We start from the raw sequence: 26257 nt of genomic DNA, 5'->3' as shown, positions 1-26257 counted from the left end.
GTACTATTCAATCTTGTGAGACAGTGTCTGTGTTTTTCAGCTGTGTCATGAAATATGACTCTGGTAATGCTTATTAAATTTCAATAAATTTGTTCAATCCCTGATGCCTCTGCTGAAGTGGAAAATGTACCTACTGCCACCACAGTTTGCCAAGGAGATAAATTCCATGTTATTCATCAACAAAAGTCATTATTACTTTACTTAAAATTTGGAGTAATGTTTCCTGTAAATGCAAAGCACATTCTTATTGTGTTTTTCAACTGCTGCTTATCTATGTTTGGCAGTGGGCAGGACACCTCAATTCTTCTTGTTTAAATTATGGAGCGTCCCTGATGGATGGCAACTATTTTGATTATTATTGACCCAAATATGTTGAGTACTAAAAGAAAAAAGTAATAGTCAACAAAAAATGCATACAATTTTTACCACGGTGATGTAGAACTTAAGATCCCTTGGTCAGATTTTCGAAAACACAGGAAATAAATCACATAATTAAATGAGTAACTAAAAATGGCAGCAAACTGGAGGTGACAGCTAAATGAGAGAAATCAGACAACATATTTCATTATGAATCCCTTGTTTTTGCCAAATGAAGTATGGTTGCTTGTCTTTGTATTGATCCAGTGCAAGGGCATTTCAGTTGTTAACCTGAGACTCTCGCCTGTTTGCACAGTTTTTGTCTTAGGTGTAAACACCTCATATTGCATGTTCTATGGCAAGTATACCATATGATTGTCTGGAGGAAACAAAAAAAATTCTAAGAGACTGTTGAAACTCATCCTATGCTGTGCCAGTACGAATGTTTTGGTATTGCTGCGCTGCATTTCTTTTCTTGGCTGATAGCTTGGTTACAAGCATCAAGCAAAAGAGTCAATTAAATTCTGGTTTTAGTTTCAATATTCATTTAAAAAAATAAGTTTTTATTAAACTCTTGTAAGTGTTTAAAATAATGAGTGTTTGAAGAAGCCAGGAAAAGCCAGTGCCTGCTAATTAAAAGTACAGGCACGGATTTAAAAAAAAAAAAGAAAAGAAATATATATATATACACACACACACACATATATATACATATATATATATACACATATATATTTATATATATATTTTTATATATATATATATAAAGAATCAAAACAAAATAAAAGGTCAAGGTGGCATCCATAGCAGCTAAGTGCAACATCTTCCACTGAGTACCTGTTCTTTCCTATAATCTAGACATTCTTTACTTCACATATCTTGAGGTTTATAAATAGCCTCCCACCCCTTTGCAGTATGCTGTTAACCAGCTGAAAAGGATTATATAGCTTAATATGTAGCTATCAGATGGATGCCAGTATAACAATTGGTTGTTGCATTTGTTAGACTTCGCTGTATTTTACAATTCTAGTGAGAAAAACACATTCTTGTATCAAAATATAGACCCTGATATCTGTAGTGTTTCACGCATGCACAGTGTAGCACTTTGCACTGTTGTCTTCTATTTTGGCGTATTTTTATTTTGTTTAGCTACAATGGCTCAATCTCTCAGCTCTCTGACAGCAGTATAGAAAGCTGCCAGTCTCTATGCAGGAGGGATATTTTATACTGCTAAATAAACAGTATCTGAAGTGTTTACTACAGAAACAAAAAAATTTTGTATTGTAATAAGCAGCAGAAAGATTTTAACAGCCTTCTCATGTTTGGGGGAACGTTCATTCTCCTGTTTGATGTGTAGAAAGGGGGAACATTTTAAGTTCCAAATGAATTCTTACCAGTGCTTTCTACCAACTGTTAAGAAATGGATACTCATAATTTTTGATTGTTTAGATACTAGATTTGTGTATATGTGTGTAGTATACACGAGTAGGTAATTTCTCAGTCTCGCACTTTACGTGGAAAGGTGATATAATTATGAAATCTTAAAAAGCGCTGAATTATGATGTGTGAAGTTAATTTTTCAGTTTCCTAGCTTTTCTTTTGTGAAAGCAGTCTCCTTACTAATAAAAATACCTGCTTCCCCTTTCCCCAACTTGTACTCAGCTGGGAATTTGACTTGCATTTTAATCCACTGTTAAATATTGCATGACTTCTCTACCTGTTGCTGTAGTTTTAATTCTTGTCTCAGCTCTATTTAAAGGTGCAACAAAAGCATAAATAAATGGTCAGCAAATCAATTCCTGCATAGCAGCTGCAGCAGTTCTTCTTAACAGCTGGTACAACTCTGACTAGACTTAAATGTACTTAACTAACAAATCATATTATAGCCAATGAGGATTGGGCTGACATTTCTGGAATGTTTGTAAAATTCAAGATGGTGAAGCTGGATCTCTGCTGCATACCTGAAATATTTTCTGAACTGTTTAGTGAAGAGTGGAAGACACGTTGCTTTAAAGATGGTTTAAAATAAAAAGAAAAAGGTAAAAAGAAAAAGGTGACAGTGACAACAAGATTCTGTAGTACACTAAATAATGTTAGGAGGGTTGTGGAATAAAGCCAAATGACAGAGGTTTCTGATTGCAGGTATAATGTGCATTTACAGAATGTCTAAATGTGGTAGGAATTAGTTAGAAATGTATGTGGTTAAGTATGTCTTTAATGGTAAAGTAGTATCATTAGTATTGACATATTGACATGCTGATCTGCAATTTACTAGAAAGGCTGTAGTTATACCTTCCTCATAAATATTTAAGGACCTTACGGAAAGGTACCTTTTACAAATGGTCTCCTCATCTTCTGGTCAAATACTCCTCTGCGCTAATAACTAGTGACTGAGGCCAGCCCTGTAGCTTTATGCTTCTTTCCCTTTCTTTTGATATTCAATTCTGTGTTCATCGATATGCCTATGAAGGTTGTATTTGTTGATATCTCCTCAGGACTGTTAAACCATGCTAAGGGATCTAAGAACAGGGAGAGGTGACCTAATAGCTCAGTGTTGGCTGAAGATGGAGGTCTTGACTATACTCCATATCCAGAAGTATTCTTCTGTTTGTTTTGTGTTTGTATTACGATGTGTGTGGCTGCTCTGTGAGCTGCTCACATTTTCCAAGGTAAGGGAATATTTAATTAGTGTGAATACAAACTGAGGGGTTTGAGGCATCCTATTTCTTGGAGTCGCTTCAGAGAAGTTAAAGAAAGTTAAGAAAGAATTTGGAATCAAATGGCCAGAGCAAGGAAGGGAGGAGAAAACTCGTTTTTTGAGAAAATAATGGTTAGATTAACACTGCACCTAAACATTAGTGACTTGTTCACTGTGCAGAAAACTAATTTACAGATAGTATCATTTCTTCCTTCACTGATCTTTTTACGATGTTAAACAATCTACAGCTGAAATGGGGATATATGTACAGCTGTAATGGGTATCATAAATCACTGTAAATTTAAAAGAGATTTGGAGTCTTAAATTCATTAAATGCTTTTTTTTTTCCTGTAATAGTTTCTAAAATAGTTTTAATATTAGTTGAACTAATTCCCATATTCCTCCTTATACAGATTTCTCCTTATTTTGTGATGTTTCAGCTTTGTATGCTAAATGCCAGTGCACAAAGTCATGGTTCAGCCTGATGAAGTGGAGGTGATAACGGCTTTGTCTTATGCTTTGATTACGTGTAAAAAGCAAAGGAGGGAGATATTGTGGTGTTTAACAAAAAGGAAACGATTGGACAGTGCTGGGCTAGAGTCAGCTGAGAATAGGAGTTAAAAAAAAAAACAAAAAAACAAACCCACACAAGAACATCCATGAAATGTAGGAAAATACCAAACCAGAAACTTAGGGGTTGCAGTAGAGCAATTATATAGAGCTGGAGATTTGTGTGATGTTCTGCTGGAATGTAGAACAATTTAATAGTTCCTGTGTTTTATTTCTTCAGCTTTAAAAGTTTGAAAATGTCAGTTTGCTTGCGTTCTGTTTTTTTCCTCATCAGTTGCTGCCTGCAAGGCTCAGAGGTATTCTTGAGTTTCCTGAGCTTGATGCATTGTGTTTGTGCATCAGATAAACCATGGTCATGATTTTCTTGGCAGCAAATGCAGAATTAAAGTAGTACCTTACTCACTTGAATTCTGAGTTTTTGTTCATAGCTAGTACATTTATGTCACTTTCATAAGGGTTTGCACTCGCACATGGACAATCTTTTCTCAGCCAATCTGTGGCAAATCATTAATTTACTGTTCACAGCAGATCTGAGTCTGTTTTGGAGGGCAGAGGGCATGTACTTCCTGATAGAGAAAGATGAATCTGCATTTGAACTGGGCAGAAGTTAACATACAAAATGAAATACTGCAGGGGGTTGGTGAGAAACTAAGGAGCTTGGTGGTCTCTACTGCTCCAGCCTCAAGCAGGGAAGCTGCTCATCTTACTCCAGTTAACCTGCTTGTCTCATTTCAGCTCCAAAGATGATCAGCTGTGAGATCAAACAGGTCAGGAGATGTGATATATGTATATATTTTTTAATCTGGCAATCCTTCAGACTCACTATTACGATCCAAAATTAGTGAACCTTAGCTAACGGTTAGATGTTCTGATCTACTCTTTGGGTTTCCCAGCAGGCAAGTATAGTACTGGTAGATGCCATGCATGAGTAGTCCAATATACAGTAAGTCAAATTTAAATACAAATTTATTTCTGTATAAGTGCTCACACTTAGTTACCAGGATCTGTAGACAGATCTGAGATTTGAGTCATAACAATTGTCTGGTAATGAATTTGCATTTCCTGATATACTTGGTGTTCTGCTTCTATCTTGGTGCATACTGCTAGTTTTTTAGATAACGCTGTCTTCTGGGGATTGAAGCCAGTGGCTTTACCTTCGTCCTCATCTGTAGTTCAGAATCTACCATCAGGCTTGAAAGGTGCATCTCCCTCTTGTCTTTCATGGTAAAAATTCTTAACTAGATTTTTTTATTAGATACCAACCTCATTCACTACAGTAATGATTGATGGGTGAGTCTAAATATGATTCTGAAGCCAGAATTAAAATCAAGAAGTGTTATCTGAATCAGTCCAGATTAAGCAAATTTGGATTATTTGCTGCATTTATTGGGCTTTGACAAGAAAGCAAAGCTTTTTGCAGTAGGATATTTGTGACTATTTGTAGAGATAGCTGTAGTCTGTCGTACTTTAATGATCTTATGACTCTCTTGACTGATTTTCACCAAATCTAATAAAGAGAGAGAAAAATTAAGATGATAAAAGTCTCCAGGGAAACTAGAATGTAGCTAGAAAAGGAAGAGACATTCATCAATACATCTGCTGAGGATAAGTCTGCAGGGTAACCCTCAGCTGGTTATGTATGGATGAATCTTTGTGGAACTGAGTTTTGCTCTTAATAAATGAACAGATTCAGGTGACACTTGCTCCATGTTTTATACCACTGGAGGCATTTTTGTGACAAAACTCATAGTGAGCCATAAGCTTGAGACAACTTTCTTACAGTTATCAGTTAGGCTGCTCAGAAAGCCTCTCTTCCATGTAGGTGCACTAATACTTTCGTGTTAGTATGCCTTGGAGAAGTCTTAATGCAGTTCAAACACTGTTTAAACCGCTGTGACAATTTCTGTCATGAATCTCAGCTTATATAGTTCCACTGCACATGTTACAACAGGTCTATGCTTTTTTTTTTTTTCATGAACTATAGAGAGCCATCACTAATTTTGTTGTCTTTCTGTACTATAAATAGGTCTAAGTGATCCCTCCACCAATTCCCTGTATTCCCCCCTCAGGGATCTGGGTCATTATTTTCCTACACACCCAGATTTTTGTACTGGGTAAATTGGGATGTAGTAGACTCTTGAGCAACATTTGGTTTTGGATGTAGTGCTACTAATATAGTTGCAGTTAGTTTGGTAGTTAGTGCCTTGTTTCTATGCAGCTTATTTATTTGCCTGTACAAAGCAGGCTCATATGTAATATATCATTTGGGAGCTATTCATGTACTGCTATTAAAGACCTTCACATAAATAAGCTTGAGACCACAGTCACTGTTTAAGAATAGTTACCAGTGTAGCATAGATTGTTTTGCTTTGCTCACAAAGTGGTTCTTTCTGTGCATGGGTGAGCATCAGGGAAACAATAAGACTTATGTATGATGTCAATCCTGGTGCATTCTCTATGCTACAACTGTGCATAGCTTTCTGAAAATATTATTTAAGAAGTACATTATCAAACATATTCAGAGGGTAAATCGTGATGTTCTGTCTCGATACTTGTTACTAACTTTTGAAACATTGCAGTGCTCTGCTTTATCCATTTGAGGGCAGCTGCTCACCAACATTAAGAACTGTTGAAAAAAGTGTGTGGTGTTCTGCTCTCTGCATTTCAGCCTTTATGTACTTAGAAGTAGTTCATTTAGGCCTATATTGTTACATCACCATATTAAAGCGTCCTAAGTGTTTGTTTCATCTTCTAGTAATATTTATGTTAAAATATTGAGCTCTAAAAGAACATTCTGTAAAGGCTGTAAGTAAGCTGACTTTCTTTGTTGTGATAAATTATCAGAGCTGTGCCTTTAACCTTTCTGCAGTTAAGTATAATGAACAAGTAAATTTTATAACATATGATTTCTGGTAAAAGGTTCCTGAAAAGCTCTTTCAAAGGCTTATGTTTAATTGCTTCGTAAGATACAGAATGTGTGAGTGCTTCGTTTTACAGTGATGTCTCTTCACTGGACTCACAAAAACAAAAAGAGTTTTATGTATTCATAAGCTTACAATTAATAGTTTGTGACAATCTTAAACTAATATTTCCAAAACCAATAATCAGGCACATTTCTGCATCTAAATAAAACGAACTAATTTCTAGCAGCATTTTCTAATTAAAATGACAGGCAGGCAATTTAAAAGAACATCATTGGAAATAGACCTCGATTTACTTCGAAACAAGATGTTGGAGAAATGTGTTACAAAGCAGTGAAGCTCGAATTTCCATAGTTAAAATTTTGTCAAATTTACATGTTCTTACTCTACATTGTACAAAAAATGCACGCTTCTAAAGATAAAAACAATAGAATTGTTCTTTAAATTACTTTGTTAAAGCTTAAGTTTGAAGTATATGTGTAATAACTACAAAAAGCAAAGCTATCTAGTGTATGCAATATATTCCTGACACATCTAAGATAGGCAACACTCTCTCACTCTCCAGTTTTGTCTTCCTGTTACACTCTCTTGCTGCTTAAATTAGACTGTTGTATTTTCAGGCTAAGGGCTTTCACCGATGAAGTGTTTGTAGCCATCCAGCATAGCGTGGAGCCTTTGAATGTTACTGCAAGACAGTACCTACAGTCAGTAATGTGTTATGCTTGTAAGACTTAGAAGAAGTGATGATATGTGGAGACAAGAATGGACCAGGAAATTCTGGTCCAGTAGTGTAAGCATTTGGCAGGGGAGACAATGACAAAAACGAGAGAGAAACAATTGGAGACAAAAACTGAAGCTTTGCCATAGTGATACGGAAAAGTGTGAAATGTAGTGTAATAACTTCTTGTGACAAAGCCTTATTCCACTTTGGCATTATCCACTTAAGTAGGCAGTGTTGAACTGGAACGGGATACTTTTTTTTAATAAGCAAGAAATGTCTCTGTGGATTTACTCTAGAATAGCCACTTAGAAACATTTGGACATTTCTGAGGGAAAACTGATATACTGCTGACACTTATCTCAAAAAAAGGGCTGATAATCTGAGTTGTATCTGAAGAGCTATGAGGATTATCTGCTACTGAAGATGTGTGCTGCAAGTGGTGCTGGGAGAACGCGTTGTTTTATTCTTGTCTGCTCCCAACTATGTGCAGAGCTGCCGGCAGACCAAGTCCTGTTCTTGTTCTCCATGTTGGTTTGGAGCTGATGGGAAAGGAGGGGAGTGAGTCTGTAAACTAGGAAGCTTCCAATATCAAGCAAGAATGGTTGGTAGTAAAATAGAACAGTCTGCAACACCACTGGATCTTACTTTCAGCAACAGTTCAATAAGGCAGTCTCTTAAAACTGAGCTTTTCAGCAATTACTGTTAACATACATGCATGTATATTTCTGCATGCAGTATCTTGAGGCTTGCTTGTTCAAGTTCAACAGAGATCCTAAGACACCTTTCTAAAGTCTTCTAGCCAAGTGAAAGCATAATACTTGTTGTACAACATCAAGTCCTTCAGAATGATGCTATAAAGTATGATCTGATTATATTGCTGTTAAGCATAGCGTAATGATAAACAGCTTTTTGTCATTTATAGGGTGGAAAATAAATAAGAAAACATAGGGGTCCTTCAGAAGAGATATACATCTAAATCTTGCTATAAAATGGCATAGGAAAGGAACAGTAGAAAAGAAAAACGTGTGTGAAAATACTGTGCAATCTGCCATTCTATCACAGCATTTCCATATGCAGTGTCTGTAAAGCAAAAAAGATATTTGTCTGAGAGACATTTTCTCAAGTAAATGCTTTCTGTAATGTGTATATATAATGAAAGAAACACTTTTGGACTTCTGTAGGTGGTTTTTTTGTTAGAAAAAAAAAGCTTTCAACAAGCAAATGTGTAATCAGAGAAGGCCCTTTATATGCAAGTGAAACATGATGACAGGTTGGCTTTTTGAGGGGGAAACAAAGGGCTAAGTGGGGATGCTAATAACAGGCATATTTTAATGCTGTCTTTTGTTAAGTTACAGTGTTGTGCTTCAAGCAGTAAAGCATTACTACACTCCCCCCTTTTGCTCCTCCGTAATTATACAGTTAATTATCTTTGCCAGGTTGTGCATAAAGGGACATGTAAGATTTCTTAATGGTCATTTATTCACTGTGTTTTGGGCTGTACTGACTCAGTTCATACGATGGCTTTTTACATCTTTTATCAAGTAATTTCTTAAGACATTTTCACAGGCTTTTGTTTCTATCTACTTTGTTTTGCTCAAAAAGGTTTTCAAAATTTGAATACATTTTTAAGAACCTTGTTGAAGTATAGAGGTTAAAGAGATTGTGGGAACATAGCAGCATTGTAGAAAAACTAGTTTGATTAAAAAAAAAAAAGAAAAAAAAAACAAAAAATACTACTAACTGCAGATAGTTCAGGTAATAAGACATAACTGTTCTAGCTTGCTTTGGTGGAGTAAGAACTTAGTGCTGTAAATGGCACTAAGCTGAGCTCGTTCTAAGAGCAGTCTCTGTCTCCTATAGGGGTCTGCTTTGTCAGAGGAAGGGGGCCACGGATTTTTTCTTCCCACAGAGAAAAGATCCTTCTCTTCTCATTCATAGCACTGTGATGATGGGCCTCAGCTGCCCTGCATCCCAACCAGCCACTGAAGGGAAGAACACCTCAATGCCACCTTGTCCCTAAAACCAAGGCCCCTGAGAGGGAGGAGTGCGATACAGGCAGGGATTACCTGTACATCAGTAGGTGAGGAGCAGGAAGAAAATAGTCTTCCTTATGATTAAAAAGAGCAATTTTCAAGCCAGTATGTTTATTTTGGGTGAGTCCTATTTCTTGCTGTGTTTTCTGCTTCCTTTTTAATCATTGAGACTTAGCAAAGCGTTGTGATTGTGGAGACACCAAGTGAGAAACAGGAAAGCCTGGGTGACTTTCTTAGTCATTGTCCATCAGAGTTCTTATTGAAAGCCTCCAGATGAAGTCCACCTGGAGAGTGGTGGAGTTGATCTTGCAGTGATGCTGCTACAAGGTTGGAGTCTCCTTGGATTCTTACTCTTGAAAGGACAGCGCCAACTCATAAAATAAATCAGTTCAAAGTAATTCTTCCTTGAAAGTGCACGTGTAAATTTCTGTGGCAATTAAAACTCCTGGCAGTTAGGATTTTCTCCTTCATTTCTAATTAGCAGATGCCTTTTCAGAGGACTGTTCCCCTGACATGGCAGGGAAGTCCCCCAGCTGTGTGACTGGCAGGAGCAGTCTGCCTGCCCCTTTGCAGCATAATTCCTGTCTATACTAGGATAGCTTGCACTTCACTGAGCGGCAGACGGGTCAGGACACTTGGCAGGAGAAGGTTGAGAGACAAAGGCAGCAGGCTGTGCGGCGCTGAATCTCCACTTTGAAGCATATACTGTTAAAAGAAATCATGCAACTTTAGAAGTACAGCGTTTTTTTTATTTTAAGCAATGTTTGTGTGTTACTAATAGACTTCACAAAGTAAGAGCAGTAAAATGTCCAAACCTGGGAAAACTGCCATAAACCATGGCTTGGTTCCTGTTGATCTTAAAAGTGCCAAAGAACCCCTACCACACCAAACTGTGATGAAGATATTTAGCATCAGCATCATTGCCCAGGGCTTGCCTTTCTGCCGTAGACGGGTAAGTGCAGAATTCTTTAAAACCTGACTTTTGATCACTTTGCTTGTGGTTCAGAGCTTTGTCATGGTGTATTCGTTCCACGAAAGTACTGATCGGCACATTTCCTTGTCTTAGTGTATCGTAGAAGAGCCCTTTTGTCACTTACTTCAGTAATTCTTCTGGTTCATTTTAGTTAAAATGCAGATAGATTGTCTTAGAAATTTAAAGGGACATTCAGAGATTATCATATAGATGTATATCACCTAGGTGAAAAAATTCATATAAAATAGGTGTATTCATAAATGTGTGGTTTGCTTTTATTTGCTTCCTTAGGTACTGCAGCTTGATTAGAACTAAAATCCATCTAATGTCGTTCTGAATTGTACTGACACAGTTGGATACTAAAATAGAGAATTCAGAGACCTTAAACTTATTTAATATATAAACATTTTTAGTAATAATCCTTAAATTACAGTTTTAATAGTCTTGTAACTCAGTAGCAGAGATAACATTTTTGCTGTTACAGAAAATAAAAATAGCATGTTACTATGTGGAGGTTGCGATATAGTTTATATATAGACAATCCTAGCCTGACAAACTATCACGGGTCTTATGCTGCAAGTTCAGAAGCTGTATGAATAAAGTAGCTCTTAAGACTATTTTTCCCCCCTCATATAATGTGTTCTTTAACTTTTAGTCTCTAATAGAAGATTTTCTATAAGTGTTTTCCAATCAACTTAGATCATGATTTTGACATAATTGTTTCTACGATTCTGTGATTATGTTGCATAGTTGACGTACTAAGTTACTACACTTTTCAAGTCATTAATTTCTGGTCTTCATTACTCTTTGAAACTAATTTGAATAGGATTACAAATAAATTCTCATAATGAATTTACACCGCGCTACTAAATTTTCTATTTCTACTGAATAAGTATTAATACCATTTACTAATGTCAAGTTCCAAAATCTGACTTAGCTTTTGCAAATGTTCTGACTTCCCTTAATATCAGAATGCTCCTTTTAGTGAACTCATGTAGCGAAACAGTAGATGAAACGTGAATTTGACCAGAATGCCTTTGAAAATTTGAGTTCTTCTTAGAATGTTGCTCTGAATGTCTATTTCTTATATGTAAAAGGTATATGGTATATATTGAAGGCTTCGGCATGATATCAACCTGCAGCTGTGCAGATACTAGAACATGTCCATACACTATTATAAGGGTATATTGTGCATTTTGGAAAAGAAGCCTTTTTGGGAAATGCAGTACTATAATGAATAGGGAGGTTGGAAGTGATGAAGTTAACCCTTTCTTAATGGAATTTTTCAAATTTTCGACATGCTTTGAATACTGTTTGCTTGAAAGTAAGCATCTGGAATGTGTTTGGTTAGTTTTTGCTCCATTGTCCTTGTCAAAGCTTAGTATGGAATATGGGATAAAAGGTTTTTAAGTTCAGTGGATGTACTGTGTGACTCTGATTAAAGGAAGCAATGACAATATTAAAATGTTATGATGTCAGCACGATAATGCTAGTGTTTTGTGTGTATTTTTTGTAGTGAAAATATCATTTAAAAAGCAGTTCTCTGGAGAAATTCCATTGTTCTAAAATGCCGGCAGTCTCTCTGTCCTGACCTAAATCATGTTTGAGCGCTCAGTTTAATGACTTGAGGTTTTAGGATTACGAGAGATCTCAGAAACTAGATGTTCAGCATCTATTGTTCTTTTATCATTAGGACTAAGCTGGAAATGATTAAACGCTGTAGTACTTTTTTTTACCTGCTATTTAAGTTTTGCTAGTCTTCTGAAATGACTGGTTCTTGGGCGGCGGCTGTGGAAAAGCTGCGAGGCTCCGCCTTTGCTCTCATGCCTTGCAACCTACTCAAAGCCTGCATTTAACTCACAGTCATTACCATATTGGGTTCCTTCCATGCTAACGTGAATTGGTTGTGTAAAAGGTCTGCTTTTTCATTTCTACATATCAAAGAATAATGCAAATTTTGAGCGTCAGCGGAAGAGAAGATCAGTACTTCTGTTAGTTCACTTATTGTTGTATTAAACATAACAAGAACTAAAAGCTATTTTCCTGCAAAATAGGAGTTCTGACAGTTCTGATACAGTCTTTGCTGGTGTACAATTTTTTAAAAAAATTCTGTTTATTCAAGAAGTGGCTCAATAAATTGTTTAACATTGAATGTTCAGCCCTAAACCTGACCAACTTTAGAGCATGAGCTGCAGTTCGCTTCCAAGTTACTGAGCAGGCAATATGTAATACCACTACTGACTTGAGTCAGACAAGTGTGTGATCAGGCCACTCAGACTCTGTCAGGACTTAAAAGTAGTCAACCTTCTCCTGCTTTGAACTCATTTCTTCCCTTCCTTTGCCGTACATTAAACCGAGCAAAACATCTTTAAAACGTGTACTGTGATCCTCGGAAGTAAAACTCCTTCCGTTATGGAAGCTGACAGTTCATAGCTTCTGCATCCTCTGCTTCTATCAAGATGTGCACTATAAATGGTCACAGGACTCAACAGTTTGCCTGTGTGCATTTTGTCGGTTTGCTCATATAGTTAAAACATTCATCTGCAATACCACTCATCTGAATCCAATTAAAAATAGTATTACTTAGCATTCTTTTGTAGCACTTGAAAATAACTTGGTGCAGAACTTCAGTGCTTCTATGGTAAATGTGTGCATTCCTCCTAAATTGCTGCTGAAAGCAGCGATGCTAGATTGTCAAACAAACACAGCTCTGGTCCTCTTTAGCTGCTTTTACGTCTTTTGCAGGCACGAAAGCAGATTTGCTGTGTGCTGTGAAGGGGCAATGAAGTCTTTCAACCAGTATACCCTTCAGCTATCATATATCATTTAGCTTTAACTGCAGCTGATCACTGAACATACTTATGTGGCAGTCATGCATGTCACGTATGTTCAGAAACCAAGTGCTGTATTTTGTCTGTCATGATAAATGCTTTCATTTAATTAAAACTTAATTTGTAAATTAACTGTATTTTCCCCCCAGACTTGTCTGAAACCACTAACAATGGAAGTATGTTTCTTTTCAAACAGTTCCAATTAATATTTCTTTTAGAGTCTGTACTTTAAAAACAGATCTCTCCCCTCTTTAGTTTCCATGTGTTTTTTTTTCCTGAAAATTCCAGTACTTACTGCTTTTATAAGTTGCTATATAACATTTCCACTACATTGAATAAATATTTTTAAGAAATTGTAGTAAGCTGAAAAGTTTGTGAGAATGCTGTGCACTTGCAGCATTTCTCTATTTCAAGCAGCTTAAAGAAGTGCTGAGTTGTTACAGAAAGGTTTCACTTTGCACACTGCCTTATGCTAACCTGGAAAAGTTAAGGTAATAAATGTATCCATTTGAAATGCCTCTACTCTTGGAAGCATCCCAGATTCATTTGTATTCTCACGAGAGAAGTTTGTCTACATGTTTTCTCTTCAAAATATATCTGACTAAATTCATGCAGTTTATCGACTCAGTTCATCAGAGAAATGCTTCCTTCCGTAGGACGTACTTGCATATGAGGTGAACATAGGATAAAGCATTTTCATGTTGATTTATATTCCAACTTGTAGGTTGTCTTATATGTAAAACATCTGTTGGTTTTACATGACACATGGCATAGTCTACTTATGGCTTCAGTAGAGCACTTGGAATGAGTCTCCAGTTTCTTTTTCTTCCTCTGTTTGACTAATATGCTAGTAATTGTTTCAAACATTAATGTGCCTTATGCTTAAACACCTTCACTCACGTGAACTTGATGCTTTATCCCTTCCTTTCTATATTAAAACAACCAAAACCCTTGAAGCCTTCCAGGAAAATCTAATTCTGGTTTGTGGTGGTTTTTTGTTGTTTTGTTTTGTTTTTTTTTGTTTTGTTTTGTTTCTTCAACCAATCGTATTTCTTGCTGGAGTGAAGCATGTTATTTCACATTAATAAGGAATTGCCTAATGGACAAAAAACATAGAGCCATCTCTGTGGCATGTCCTTGGTGGTGTATCCTTCCACCTTAACTAGGGAAGGTACTTCACTGCATTTCAGCTGACTTGAGATCAGGTCTTGAATAATATGAAAAAGAAACTATTTTTTCCCTTGAATCTCAAGTGAGAAAAGTATTCTTGTCTGTAAATTTTTTTTTATCATTTGATCAAATGAGCAAACCTAAGTCTTGCATAACACTGACTGGAGGGAAACTTATTTTAATGCGTAAATAATCTTGAATAATGAACTGCTTCTTCGTATTTTTTTTTTAAGTATATTAAGCACCTCCAATCAGCACTTCATGATCTTCAAGGTCTTTTTCAACCTGAGCAATTCTGTGATTCTATAGCATTCATCTCCTTTCAAAAGTGGAGTAAAAAGTACTTCCTCAGTGGGACAATAGCCATGAAGAGAAGCTATCTGTTGCTTATTTGCTCAGAATGGATGGTGGCAGTCTGAAGTCTCACTTTCTTTCCCCTTTTTTTCCTTTCTTTCTGCAATTCTCTATTTCACTGGGATTGTGTATCAGTTGACTCAGTTTTGTACTTTGGAGGGAATAAAAGGGAAATCACAGAGGTGGAAAAACATTAGTCGTATCCTGAGTTACCTGGTTAATTAAAGTTAGCTCTAGTTAACTCAGGATGGTTCCGCATTACTTAGGTTAAGTGCCCCTTGTTCTTGCAGCCTATGCTTACAGGTTTGCTAAGCCATATCAAAGTCCACCCACTCACCTTATTTATATATTTAATTTTAAACCTTTAAACCACAGACGCAGTCTGCTGGTAGTGTTATTGGCTCTGTAGAGCTGCATGCATGCAGAAGCATACTCTGCCTCTGTGTGGGGTTTAACAGAAGCTCTTCACTTAAGATAGCCAGTTGTAGGAGGGAGCATTTAGCTTGCTGTTCAAACAGCTGTTCTTTGTGTCTCATGGAGAAAAGAAATCTTCTAGCTAAATTGTTCAGATCAAGTGCAGCCTGCTGTACTGCCTAAAAAAAATACCTGAACAAGCTTGGATAATTTTTTTGTTTGTTTTATGTCCACTGTAACATATTGTAGGCACTCCCAGAGGCTGGGTTTTCAGAATATTCAGCGATCCTTTCAATGTACTTGTCTCTAAGAAATGCTTGTATTTTTAAATTGTACTACCTATTTGTATCCAAGATAAAAAGCAGCAGTAAGAGTCTCAAATGTTTAACATTAAGTAAAATGTTTTTCTTCGTGTTTTTGATGTATTTAAAACTTTCTCATGCAGTGAACAGTGTCTTCTTACTATGGGCTGATATGCAGGTGCTTATGCAAAAAGTATGTTTGGAAGATGAGGAAGGCAGTCACTTGAATTCAGAAGCTGAGGGATTGGAGGTTGACTGGGTAATTCTGTTCCTTTGTGCTGAATTGTTTATATGTCTTCAGGAAGCTTTACTGCTATTGGAGCTGACCTATTTAAGCATGCTATATTGACTTTGTGAAAGCTGTTCACCTCCACGAAGCCAGTCTGTTTTACTCTCACAAGTTGTGGAAACCGCAGAAGTCAGCAGAAGAAAAGAGGGAATGGGAGACAGCTGTGCCTCTCCTTATTGATTATTCCTGAGCAAAACTTACAAAATCTGTAATAAAATACTTCACTTATTGCTTTGAGACCTAATGAACTAGGATTTTCTTTTTGTTTTGCCTTCTTTTACATTACAAAGTAGGTATTTCTTGTCCTTTTGCAGTAAATGAAGCCATTTTAATATCCTGAACTTATCTATTTTGGGTATGGGAGGGGGATGTTTGTAGAGGGGAAAAATGCTCTATGGTATCATGACTGGCTCATAATACAGAAGCATGAAGAACCTGTTTTAACTGATGTTTTTCTTCTGGTACTTCTCAGATGTTGTTTGAAAGTCAAACTGAACTAGAATGACACCCAGTCACAGCCAGGGCTGTAGCATTAACGTCTCCCTCATCGTACCCGTTGATTTTTTTTTTTTCTCTTTGTGATAAGCTGTTGCTGTCAGGGAGCGATAGTTTTGCTGGTTTAGGTAGTTCTGCTGATCATCTGCCCTGTTCCTAGCTTCATTGCTTAGCTTGTATTTTCCTTCCAGACTCGGTGTTAGGTTTTTTAATCTCTATCCTTCCTATTCTTCTCTCAGTTTTAGACTTAATGCTGCTTTTCCCAAGCTGCTTCTTGTTGATATCCATCCTCTGATGAAAACAGATTCCTTTTTCCCCTTGAATTCTCTCTCTCCTGTTGCACTCTCCTCAGCTCCTGCTATGTTTACTTGTCTTTACTTCATATGAAAGTTGAGTGCTTAGTTTCAGAGAAGATTAACGCTGAAGAAGAGCAACAGAGCATCTTTCCAAATTGTGTTCATGTATTCTATAAAGTTTCTCAGTTACTTGAAAAGGACAAGGAAAAGCGCTACAGCTGATGTGACTTTTCCTTTTCTGTATTTTTAGTCAAGGAAGGTTGTACTTTTTGTTATTCTTCCTTAAAATATTTTCTGCATAACTTAATTTGTTTGCAGGGCTTCTTGGTAAGAGGATTGAGATGGTGGTAGAACATAGATGTGATCATTGCTCAGACTGATCACCCTTCAAAAAGAGTTTAGTTACCTCTCAGATGAATGTGATTTTGGTAGTCCAATATACATTCCATGAGATAGGATAATAAATTTTCTTAAAACTTCAGATGATAATTGTGAACTATGTACCACATTTTTAGTATGTTGCAAATATACAGGTTTGTGAAAGAGAAGTGCTGGCTACGGATGTAGTACGAAATTTAACAGATGATGCAGAAAATATGTTTTTAATAACATTGCTAATACTATAACACTGTTTTTCATAGGTAAAAACCAATAGGTCCAAAGTTACAAGAAATCTATGATCTCTAAACTAATTGAGAAAGGGATGAGAGAAGAAGTGTTTAAATTCATAAATTATGCTGAAAGTCTAAATATATTCTTCTGCATATTATTTTCCTTTAGAAATTATCTGAGGTTAGGAACGCTTCCTTAACGCAACTGATACTGATTTTGTACTTGATATAAAAAGAATCCATAAGTCTTAGTAAATGCTAATATATTAAACTTCTTTGTGGTGTAAGGAAATAGTTTTACAGGGTATGTTGTGGCTATGGCAAAGAGGGCAAATATTTTGTATTGTAATCTGTAATCCATGCTACTTTCTCTCTATTTTAGATCCTTCATTGAGCTTGTGTAAGATGCATTGCTTTTCATATGCAAGATAGAATTCTATTTGAATTCTAAGCTGCAAAACGGGAAGTAACTTTTATATTTTGTAGGAATCTCATAATTAAATGCATGCAAATTTGAGACCAGAAATTTCAATGCATTTTTCTATCTGTGGAATTTCTAAAACTGCATTTGACTCCAGTTTCTGTAGTCGTCGTGTATTTCAGCTTATAATGCGGTTAGTGAGTCATGAAGGTAACTGTTGGCAGCGTGCTACTCTTAGGAGTAAACACTACAGTCTGTAGGTGATGCTATACTACTACTCTTCTGAAAATGCTCTCCCAGCAGAATTTTACTTTCTAAAGATTGATAAAAGCAGCAGAGCAGATGCTGTGAAGGTATTTTTGGTATGTTTCTAGCTCCATTCTTTCTACTTAGGTGGGCTTACAGCTATACTTAAACAGTAAGATTTTGTTGCTCTAAATGAATCCGCGTGACACGGTGTTCTGTAAGTACAAATGGCAGTCTCTTCCAAAGCATGTTGCTATTAATAACCCCTAACACAAGATTACTTCTCATGATAACCGCAGCAGCTGGCAAGAATGTTCGCGATTTTAACATATTTGCAGCACTACTACATTCCGTCTTGCATTTCTCCTGCGGTTGGTTGTCAGTGAAATTTCAGACCTAATTCCTACCATGAATCTTTTCATGGCCTTAGAGTCTCTTGCCTTTTCTGCCTTACCACCTCCAAATCTCTAGATGCCAAGCTATCAATCTAGTCTACTTCTGTCTAGTACCTATTCAGTCTACATAGCTTTTCTAAAGCATCTCTTTTCTATTGTCTCCTTACGCCCACAGCGTTCCTCTCCTCTGCCTCTCCACTTACACTGCATGCAGTTCTGGTAAAAACCCTTCCTGCCCACGCACCTCCTTTAATGAAACAAGGAATTATCTGTAGCTGGCTAGTCTAGTATTTTTTAATTAAACCCAGATAAATCATCAGGTTGAAAAAAATTTAAAAATACAGTGGCTGTAGCAGTGGTTAATTAATTTTAAAACATGAGCATTTAAGTTTAAATACAGTAATTTAAGTATTACAATTCTACATGTAAATCAATTTCCCCTGCTTACACTTGGTTTGCTATTTCCATGCAGATCTTAATCTCTCACAGTTGGTAACAATTCTTTTTGCTTGAATAGCATCCAGAAAGGATGCTTTTGCATCTTTTTTGTTTGTTTGCTTTTAAGGAATGTATTTTAAACAAAACAACGTTCTGTTTGTTTCATGTATTAGACATGTAAGTTTGCTGCTTATTTGTAGTTTTCTCTCACGTTAGTAAGAAAGATTATTTAACCACACACAACTAAAAAATAATATAAATTAAAGAAAGTGGGTACCTCATCTCTTTAGCCTATGGCAGGGTCTGTTGTATCAGTGTTACTGCTGGCTGAGATTTACCTAATGGTATAAAAAATTGCTTCTGGTAGAAATTGTTAGTTTTCTCATCGTGTTTGAAATGCCAATATTTTTTGTGGTCACTCTGTTCTATTAAAAAAAAACATAGACGTTAATTGCAATTAATGTGGAGGCAGAAACTAATTTCCAGATTTATTAAGGATATAAGTCTGTAACAGTACTACTGTTCACACTGCAGAGTGAATTATAATAATAACCGCAGCTTACTTTTTGGTTGATGCCTAGCTCATATGTAACGTGAATTAAAATTGCAGAAGTAGATAAGTTTTATGGTTGGATTGTTGATGTTTTTAAGAAAGTACCTCCACCACCCCTATGCATTAGAGAAAGTATGTCGTAACTGTGTTGGTGTGGTTCAATTTAAATGTCAGGAAAAATACCGTACATTTCTTCTAGCTTCTTCTCTCCTCCTGTTTTCTTATTGCATGTAGAGCTGGTCATTGTGGGAGGAAAACTTCAGTGAGTTACAGCCATTACCTCTCAGAAGGAGATGGTTTGAACATCCCAATGCCAGTGACTGTGGATTCCCATTACATCTGTTGGCATAACCAAAGTCAGCTTTCCAAATGATCTGAATAACTTACCGCCATACTGAGTGAAATTTGGAGCATCCGATTGATGTAGATCGCTTTCTGGACCTGGCACCTCCTCATCTAGTTACATCTGCTCAACATGTCTTCCTTGGTTTGTTCTGCACATTCCCGTGGAGGACTGCATCCAGATGTCTTCTCATTTTAGTGCCCAATATAAAATGAATGCAGCTGTCTTGCAGACACAGCACTAAGCCCTGCGCCAGTCTTGAGATTTCTGGGAAAGCATCCAAACTTCTGAGAGGGTCAAGAGGAAATAGTTTCCTGTTCTGAAGTGCTGGCCCATTTTAATTTGGGCACACAAGAGAATGTCTTAGATGTCCAGAAATAGTGTGTATTTATCAGCTTATAGCCCATGTTTAGCAGACCCCGACTTGTGTCATTCTAGGTAGAGTTTGCTTCAGAAGTGACTCTCCTTTCTGCTTGAAGAAGGTAAATGCTGGACGGCATTTAAGGCATCTAAGGCATCTTTAGGGAAATAATGAATTAGTGAAAACATAACAGTAGAGCGAGATAGGTGTAGAAATCTGCTTACTGCATCCACCCCCCACTAGCACACGCACTGTGATTTCTCTTGCTCTCCCTGATACAGAAGGCTATGTGTGGTAAAAATGCAAACTGGGCACTGAAGTGCAAGAGTATTAAAAAACAGAACTTGCACCTCTCCTTTAATTTGGAGAGCCTTTATGACTTTGGGGTCCTAATTTATAGAAACAGCTAGCATTGGTGGCTTCTGGCAGTAGATGTGTAGAACGTGTTTGTAATTGCTCAGAATTTTCAGCATATTCTTTGACTTTAGCAGACAATTTATGTCCCCTGAGGTTATTCAAAACAGTTACCCAGTCATAAAAGGCACCGCAAGCCTAATAAAACAAATCTTTCAAGAGACATCTGTGTTTATTTGCTCTTAGTGTTGCCTGTCTTTTGTGTATATATGTTGATACAGAAATTAGGACATGCTATTTAATAATTGTCCATAAAGCTTCATATTTTATTGATGATTTTAAGATTTATAACTCACATTTGCACTGCTTAAGCATGAACAGTGTTACTGAGTTAAAGAAACTCTTTATTTTGAACTGTCTTCTCAATGAAGAGGTAAGTATGATCTTCATTATGTAAGCACCAAGATTTATGGGTCTCTCTTTACACAGTTCAACAATTGTCTGTGTACACACAATGCGCAGTATTTTTGTGTATTTATATATTTAGAAGAAAGTAAATGTAATCCTTTTCAGAAAGGTAGTTATGTTGACCCAGGTCGAACTTCAGTAAGGTGAAATGTAGGACAACGGTTAAGAAATAAGTTAGTATACTAAGCAGTAGTTGAAAATCTTATTTTCTGTTTCTCTAATTTTAATTTCAGCTCCAAACTGTGAAGCCAGGACACTTTTTTGTGCATTTTCATGCAAGAAATGCCTTGCTGCGAGGCAGCATATAACACCAACTTTGTTCTTGATCTGCTTTTCTTTATTTCTATAAAGCAGCACAAATACGAAGGTTTAATTTCTCTTTACTAGTTAAAACTTCTTTTCAGAGTTGTCTTTTCAGAGTTGTTAGAAGTACTTTGTGGACTTATGGAGAATGAGTGTTTGGTGAAATATTCAAACTCAGCTATTGAAAACCTCAAGTGCTGCCTTTTTTTTTTTGTCTTACTAGGTGACAACTTTGGGGGAGGAAAAGGAAGAGGAGGTGAGGGGGAATTAAACGCAAATACTGAGACTTGAAAGAGACTGTGTTGCTTTTTAGATGTTTCCAAGTTCATTTCCTAAAACAAATGCTGATATTAAGGGAGAGAGAATTAGTTTTGCAAAGTAACCAGCAAAATGAAAGCAAATTGTTAAATTGAATTTCTTTCTAAATGTAGCCCCTCTACATTGTGTGTACCTCAGGGGTATGTGTGTTATTTCATTCCAATCTTCAAATTATCTCAGCATTATAACAATAAGCTTTTTACTTTTTCTCTCAAGGAACAAAAAAACCAACCCAGAATGCATTCCGTAGAGAGGACATGAAAATGTAGGTTTTCTTTGAAGAGCAAGTGTGTCAGATATTGGATGTGGCATCCCAAAGCATGTAATGACATGGATCACAAAGCTGTTGCCCTCTTAGAAGCCCAATATATGCAACCATCTTTGTATTTCTAAAATAATGTTAGTTGCTGCTTATATATGCTAAAAACATTTCTGAACTTCGTGATTCCTTTAACAGTGCTTGTGAACGTCATGGTCTATTTTAAAAATATAATAGTTTTCATTTGATAGCATGCAACGTTAATGCTAGTAGGTAATTTCTTCCTTTCTTTCATTTGGATTTGGGGAATCACAGCACCTTGTTATCTAATAGTATAATAATCCTCAGCTTACATACACGTGGCTTGTTGGTTTGTTTGCTTTCTCAGAGCTGTTCTTTCAGTGTGGGTTGAAGATGTCCTCGTAACTCTTTGCAAATAAGCAGCAGCAGTGCTACTTTATATGACTCTGCCCTGAGTTATTTCTCTTGATAACAGACATAACAAAAACTGATCAAACTCAAGGTTGGATTTTCACTGTGCTACGTCCACCTTCATGACTTGTATTCATAAATAGAAAAATTAGTAATTGTTCTAATATTATCGTAGCAAAACCTTGATTTTTCTCCCTTTTCTTTTTACTTTCCCATTAATTACTTGATACTCTAGCTTTAAGTAAATCAGAACTTTTCAGTATAAAAGAAATAATAGATTTCGCAGTTGAAAAATCTGCTACATTTAAGTGCAAAATATATTTTTCTTAATTTATGAGCGTTTGAGCTCTGATTTACAGCCATATTTATTTTCATAAAAATACAAAAAAACCTGAGTGTGTTTCTCACCTAAGAGCAAAATTAGAAGCGGATGGGAGGAGCTTTTGGTAGGTTTTGAGAGAGAGAGTGCAACTACAGATAGAACTTGAGCTGCACTTTGTGTAGTGGTTAGCTGCAATTTGTAGCTTTACAGTCGTTGCTTGAATGAAAATGGCACTGTCTGCTTCTCTGGTGGATGCTTCAAACTTAGAGTTTGAAGATTTAGTAATAGCAGAGTTTTTGTGGACCTGGGAAAGGTAGGCACTGTCACACCAGTCCCAGGCTTGTGCTGTATGTACAACATTACAAATGAATTGAGATACAGAAAGCGAGACTGACGGAAGATAGGAATAAAAAAAAAAAAGAAAAGATCAGCTGTAGTACCAAGCAGCTATATATTGCTGAAAATATGGTTGTTTCTATGTATGCATGTCAACAAAATAGAAATAGTTTTTGTGGGCATAGAAGTATTGAAGTATTTTTATAGTATTCCCTGGTTGGCAGTTACAATTGAGAAGAACTTGGCAACTTGTTGCAAAGCGATGTTGTGGGGTATACAGTGAAGTCTTACCTGAAGAATACATTCTTGTTGAAGGAATATATCATGACTTGTTTGAGAATTCGTTTATTTCATAAAAAAAGACCTACCACTAAGTGTTGGATAGCCTAATGGTGTAAGTTCTGAATATGCACTCATTCCTGTTTTAATCACATTTTTGTCTTGCAAAATCAAATCTAGGTTGGCTGCAGTTACAGAGATCTTACCTCTAGGTGCCACCAGTATGATACAAATACAACCCGATGATCTTAGTTCAAAGGCTTTCAGTTTACCTGACACTGAAGATCTGAGTAGCATCATCTTATCTAGAATTGAAACACTTGAAGAGAACATGGTCATACTCTTATTTTGAGTTTCCAGGGTCTGGGCTCAGTGATCGTTGTGGGTCTCTTCCAATTCAGGGTGTTCTGTGACTGTATGTAAGCTCAGATTACAATCTTTAAGAGAAAGTTCCCTTATATTATGGCAATAATACTTCGGAGTAAAATGCTATGTCTAGGCAAAAGAGAAAATAAAATATATGATGGCCTAGATCTTGTTACTGAAATAACCATTTTTCATAATTTATTGGAAATCAATTGTCTTTTAAATCCTCTTGCTTCTACTTGCATGTAGTCAGTGGAGAAAACTTGAATTTAGTTTCCTTATTGTTAGAAGAAAACCCTTGGGTGCTTTCTTTGTGGTATGGACAATGTTTTTTTTTTTGCTATTCCTGCCATGCCATTGTTTATAATCTTGTGTGATTTGAAACTGTTTCTTGCAACAGCTTATTAGTGAGGGGATGCCCTATCCTGACGTTGATGAAGAAGCTGTGTTAGAAGTTGCTGTAAACTGGATTCTGAAGTATGTGTAAACACACAATGCTATGGTAATAATAATTCAGTAAAACGTGAGCTTAGAGCCCCACACAAGTAAGAGATCGCCCTTATGTGTCCTTTTTACCATTAATCTGAAGAATGGAAATTGTGCTAGTAGTTTGAAGTCTCTTAGTGCATGAATTTCCAAAATATGTCACTAGGAGAAGTGTTTTGCTCTCTTCTTTTTAATTGGTGGTAATCCAAACTTAACTTTCTTCTTCTTCCAACTTGAAAAAGTTGTGCTTATGAGCAAGTGACTTGAATGGTGTAACAGACATAGTGTTAGTCTGTGATGGAAATTAAATTATCACCAGACTCTGCTAAGCTAGGCGGATTGTTGGCCTGACCCATGGAGACATTTGTCGTGTTCTCGCAAATCATAGCGTATCTAAAATCCCATGGATTTAATGGAGGGCGCACAGAAGGAAGAACTCTGGTGTACCATTTATTTAAACAGCTACCATATGACTATAGTGGACAGAGCAGATTTAAGGTATTCCATATGCAGAACAGATTTACCAAGGTTTTCTATTTAAGGCTATGCTAACCTTGAATACCTTGAACATTTGTAGAACTTGGCATATTTTAAGCATGAATTTTAAAAAATGGCTGATTTTGCCATCCTAGGTTTTCTGTTTATGCTTTTTAATATTTGCTTTTGTGCAGTGTGACACAGCAGGCCCTTGTCCTGGTCAGAGGGGGGCTTCGTAACATGGGGGAAATCCCTAAGTTACTGCAATAATCTTTCTTTGCAGACCAGTTTTCTAATGTTTAAATCTTAATTAAAGATTTCTACATTTCATGGATTTTTTTTCCAGGAAAATAATCCCTGGATTTCAGGAGGTGAAAATACGTTACTTAGCCTATCTGAACAAACTGTATAAACACATGCACAATGTTTCTATAATGTGTGTATACTATTATATGCTATTAACATGAATGGAGAATTTACTTCATTCTAAAATAGGAAAATATATAATCTCTGGATAGAAATCCTAACTATAACATATAGTCCTGCAGGCAACCAGGCAATATTAATTTTTTAAAAAGTTTAAGAAATGAATGTTTATTAATGCAATAAATTTACTTGTATCGACTAACTAATCTCAAGTGCAAAAAGCAGCTAGTGAAATGCAGAACAGCTTATTATGTTTTGTCTTGCTTACATGCCTTAATTCAGAAAAGGAATACCTTCTGTTTTCTCTTACTATTCTTCAGAAAAAAATCACAAGATTTTGTCTTGTATGTAGTTTAAGAACAGTATGAAGATTGGACTGGAGTGCTTTGTGATTTTTTTAGGATTAGTATTCAGATTGCAACTGAATAGCTCTGCCGCATTGAAGAGGTAGAAAACTACAATTTACTTTCACCAGCATATAAATTACAATGCTTTTCTCTTGTTTGGTTTAAGCTCTTTTAAAATATCTGTAAAATTATATCAGCAAGATAGTTATCAAAATCTAATATAATTAATAATCAGAAAGGGGGAAGAAAACGGAAGGGAGTGGTTAAGGGTTGATGCAGTAGAATATCAAATTATTTATGAATGAAGTTCACCGTTCTAATAATTAAGGCTTTCAAGTTGTGTGAACGTGCCATCTGTTTGTGAAATACCGTATGCTTATGGTTATTAGGTATCTATTTGCAAATCAAATGAACGTGCCAGTTAACTGTGGAATTTCCCAGTTATCACAGGAAATGTTTTAGTACCATCCTACCAAGATATCTAGAAATGATATATACTGTTTTTTGTTTTGTTTCATGCTCTTCTCAAAGTATAGCCTTTACATGAAGGTTGTTAACAGAAAAGCAAATGTATAAAGAGAAGCTATTAGAATACTATTTGGAAAATATTCTTCCCAATTTGACCAAAGCCTTCATATTAATGTATATATTGTGTGTGGAAATGTGGGACACCTTTGGTTTATTTATTTTTAAATCCAATCTAGAGGTTCTGACTCAAATTCAATAATACCTAAAGCAAAAGCCATGCACCAACCTGAATAGTATGTTTAATATTAAATTGCAAACAAAATATTTAATTTTAAATGAGAAGAAACAGGATGCTTGGTAATGGAAAACTGTAGTTTAAAAAAATAAAAAAAAAGGGAATAAATAAGAAATCATAGAATCATAGGATGCTTTGGGCTGGAAGGGACCTAAAAGCATCTAGTTCCAAGCTCCTGCTCTAGGCAGGGACACCTCCCACAGACCAGGTTGCTCACAGCCCCATCCAGCCTGGCCTTGAATGCTTCCGGCAGGGGGCATCCACAGCCTCACTGGGCAGCCGGTGCCAGTGTCTCACCACCCTCACAGTAAAGAATTTTTTCCTGATATGTGGTCTAAATCTACCCTCTTCCAGTTTAAAACCATTTTCCCTTGTCCTTTTACTATCTGCCCATATAAAAAGTGGAATAATGTGCCCTTGTAAATGTGGAATAACTTTTTGTGAAAAGGCGCTCATTGACAAATTCTGTTGTCATCCTGATGCCACTGATGCTGTAGGAAGTTTTATTGTTCTGTTCTTAACTCAGAAC

General features: G+C 36.3%; 1 protein-coding gene across 4 annotated transcripts in view; it reads left to right on the top strand.

Annotated features, from left to right (window-relative positions):
- The window catches only part of FBXW7 (F-box and WD repeat domain containing 7), a 132966-nt gene that overhangs the window by 49238 nt on the left and 57471 nt on the right, over nt 1-26257 (top strand). The window contains exon 3 of one of the 4 annotated variants that reach the window (XM_031553021.1): nt 19323-19481. The exons of 2 other annotated variants lie outside the window; for them this stretch is intronic. In XM_031553021.1, the coding sequence (XP_031408881.1) occupies nt 19323-19439 (117 nt within the window). In that variant the 3' untranslated portion in view covers nt 19440-19481. Of the gene's footprint in view, nt 1-9926; nt 10253-19322; nt 19482-26257 lie in introns of those variants that run through there. One more of the 4 variants, XM_003205440.4, reaches the window with a different exon arrangement.

This window comes from Meleagris gallopavo, chromosome 4 (assembly GCF_000146605.3).
Source record: "Meleagris gallopavo isolate NT-WF06-2002-E0010 breed Aviagen turkey brand Nicholas breeding stock chromosome 4, Turkey_5.1, whole genome shotgun sequence".
Classification (NCBI taxonomy): Eukaryota; Metazoa; Chordata; class Aves; order Galliformes; family Phasianidae; genus Meleagris; species Meleagris gallopavo.
The sequence above is the reverse complement of the archived record's forward strand: the minus strand, read 5'-3'. Positions and strand labels throughout refer to the sequence as shown.